Source organism: Trachypithecus francoisi, unplaced genomic scaffold (genome assembly GCF_009764315.1).
Source record: "Trachypithecus francoisi isolate TF-2019V2 unplaced genomic scaffold, Tfra_2.0 Lachesis_group8, whole genome shotgun sequence".
Classification (NCBI taxonomy): Eukaryota; Metazoa; Chordata; class Mammalia; order Primates; family Cercopithecidae; genus Trachypithecus; species Trachypithecus francoisi.
The window spans coordinates 61,556,006-61,558,861 of NW_022681473.1; the positions used below are offsets into that span (position 1 = coordinate 61,556,006).

At 39.8% G+C, this 2,856-nt stretch overlaps 1 protein-coding gene across 1 annotated transcript; it reads right to left on the minus strand.

Moving 5' to 3' along the window:
• Positions 1 to 413: 413 nt before the first annotated feature.
• LOC117080669 (olfactory receptor 51F2) lies at positions 414 to 1,752 on the minus strand. The gene is made up of 2 exons (XM_033205881.1): positions 779 to 1,752; positions 414 to 465 (listed from the first exon to the last, which is right to left on the minus strand). The coding sequence occupies exons 1-2, from the start codon at positions 1,750 to 1,752 to the stop codon at positions 414 to 416; spliced, it is 1,026 nt and encodes a 341-aa protein (XP_033061772.1).
• Positions 1,753 to 2,856: the final 1,104 nt, after the last annotated feature.

Genomic DNA, 2,856 nt, shown 5'->3' on the forward strand with positions numbered 1-2,856 from the left:
GGAATTACATTGATGTGCATTTTAGGATCCACCCTATAAAATGTCTATTTTGGAATGGCACAAATAATCAAGAATTTCAAGAAAAGAAACTAATTAAAGTGTTTTCTGTGTGTCATTCAAAAAATAACTGAATTATTTAGAAAGTTTCTATGTGAACTTTTATAATTGTACACAGAGCCTGAATTAATACTTTATTAGCTTTCATACTGCTTACACATATAATTAATTGTTTATATATGTTTCTTCACTTTATATAGAAATAAAAAATCATAATTTAGTTGGCAATGACATGAATTTATTGACAAAGAAATTGACTAAATAAACGTCACATAACCTGTAAGTTGCTTAGTTTGGACTGTTGAAGGCATGTTTGGGCACTCTGGGACAATTACTCCATTCTAGCAAAGCACTTATTAATAAATGGCTTTATCTCTAATCAGAAATAACTGATGATGGCCGGGCGCGGTGGCTCAAGCCTGTAATCCCAGCACTTTGGGAGGCCGAGACGGGCGGATCACGAGGTCAGGAGATCGAGACCATCCTGGCTAACACGGTGAAACCCCGTCTCTACTAAAAAAAAATACAAAAAGCTAGCCAGGTGAGGTGGCGGGCGCCTGTAGTCCCAGCTACCCGGGAGGTTGAGGCAGAAGAATGGTGTAAACCTGGGAGGCGGAGCTTGCAGTGAGCTGAGATCCGGCCACTGCACTCCAGCCTGGGCGACAGAGCGAGACTCCGTCTCAAAAAAAAGAAAGAAATAACTGATGATTAGATTTGAAACTGCTTCTGAATTAATACCTTGATAATGGCCTTTCGAATCTGCTTAGTCTTCACACTGTAGATAATAGGGTTGAGCACAGGAGGGATTAACAGAAAGACATTGGCCCTGATGGTGTGGACAAATGGAGGTGCTGAATGGCCACAGCGATGGGCAAGAGACAAACTGATGAGAGGGATGTAAAAGATGGCAGCAGCACTGATGTGGGATGTGCAGGTGTTGAAGGCTTTCTGCCTCTCCTCTGAGGAAGCGATGCTGAGGACAGATCGAATGATCAGGATATAGCAGAGCAGGATACAAGGGCAGTCAAACCCTGTAGTGGAGAAAAGTGCAAACAGACCAAGGATGCTGTTGATCCTATTGTCTGTGCAGGAGAGTTGGATGAGATCAACATGGTAGCAGTAAGAATGTGAAAGGACCATAGAACTGCAGAAGGACAACCTCTTCACAAAGAGCACAACTGGCAACATGACGGCAACATTTCTTATCAACACGCTTATCCCAATCTTGGCAATTCGGGCATTGGTAAAAATGGTAGTGTATCTCAGTGGGTCACAGATGGTCACAAAAAGATCAAAGGCCATGGCTAGTAGAACCCCAGACTCCATGAAAGTAAATCCATCTAGAAAGAACATCTGACCAATGCAGATATTTAGGCTGATTTCTTGGGCTTCAAACCAGAAGACACCAAGGATAGCAGAAAGTGTACACAGGGACAAGCTCAGGTCTGTGACTGAAAGCATAGAGAGGAAACAATACACAGGCTTATGGAGGCTCCGTTCACAGAGGACCACAAACAGGATCATGCTATTTCCAGAGAGGGCAACAACATACAGGAGACAAAAAGGGATGGAGATCCAGTACTGGGAGGCTTTCAGGCCTGGAATGCCCATCAGGAAAAAGATCAGAGGCTGAGCATTGCTATTATTGGGGACAAACATAGGGAAAGACTGAGAAGACAGAGATGTTTCAGTCATTTAACATAACATATAATACGTAGCTTATCACTTATAACATCTCTTTGGCACTTCAAGACTCACCGAGTTATTGTTTCTAATTTTCAAAGAACTTGAATTTTATTTTAGTTTCCCAGAGCTGCACACTTCTCTCCAAGTCTGTCAGTGTTTCACATTTATTGAGAAAAGTGAATTCCCTGAACTGTGCCACATCAAATTTTCTTAAGTATATTGTCTATAATTCTCCTTAGTAGCAATAAACATTACAATTAAGTTATGTCTGCCAATATAAATCCCTAGTAAAATACCTAAACAATATTATGAGAAATCTGGTTTCCAGTACTTGTTGAAAATAAATTTTGATTCTGGAATAAAACACTGAGCAAACAAAGTCATGTTTGAAATGTGAATGTTTTTATACTTCCTTGGAAAATATCCAGAAGAATGCCAAAAACATCCCTGGGACACACAGGCCCATATATGTGGTAATAGGGTGGTCCAAAAAACACCCTAAGAAAAATAAATATTGATCCCACTTGTTTGGAGCTCCCTGTGTTGTTGACATTGTATATGCATTATATAATTTCATCCATACACCAACTCTTGGAGATAGATCGTAGATGAATTTTGCAGATGAGCAAACTAAGACTCAGCAAAAATCACCCAATGTTATCTTTATAAAGCACTGCCTAAATATTAAGAGAAACCACAACAATAAGAAAGTTGGAGAAAAGAGAGAGACAAGGATGACAGAGGAGGAAGAAAAGAAGGAGGAGAAAAGGAAAGACTAGTGAAGGTGGAAGCAGGTAAGAGCACAAAGGGGAAGAGGAAGAAAGAGCAAGAGGAGGAGGAGGAGGAATAGGAGGAAGAAAGGAGGGAGTGGGGAAGAAGGAAAAGAAGAAAGGGAAGGAATGGAGGAAAAAAGGCAAACCTTGCCATAATTTTACAATAAATTAAGCACTATACTATGATAAATAATACCACAGGCTAGTATCAAATCCAAAAAAACACAATAGCCGGCATTTCTTGAACATGTGCCATATGCCAGACACAATTATCTTCATATCCATAATATGATCCAATTATTATAATTATTCAACAAAGAAAATAAATTTCTTATCCCTA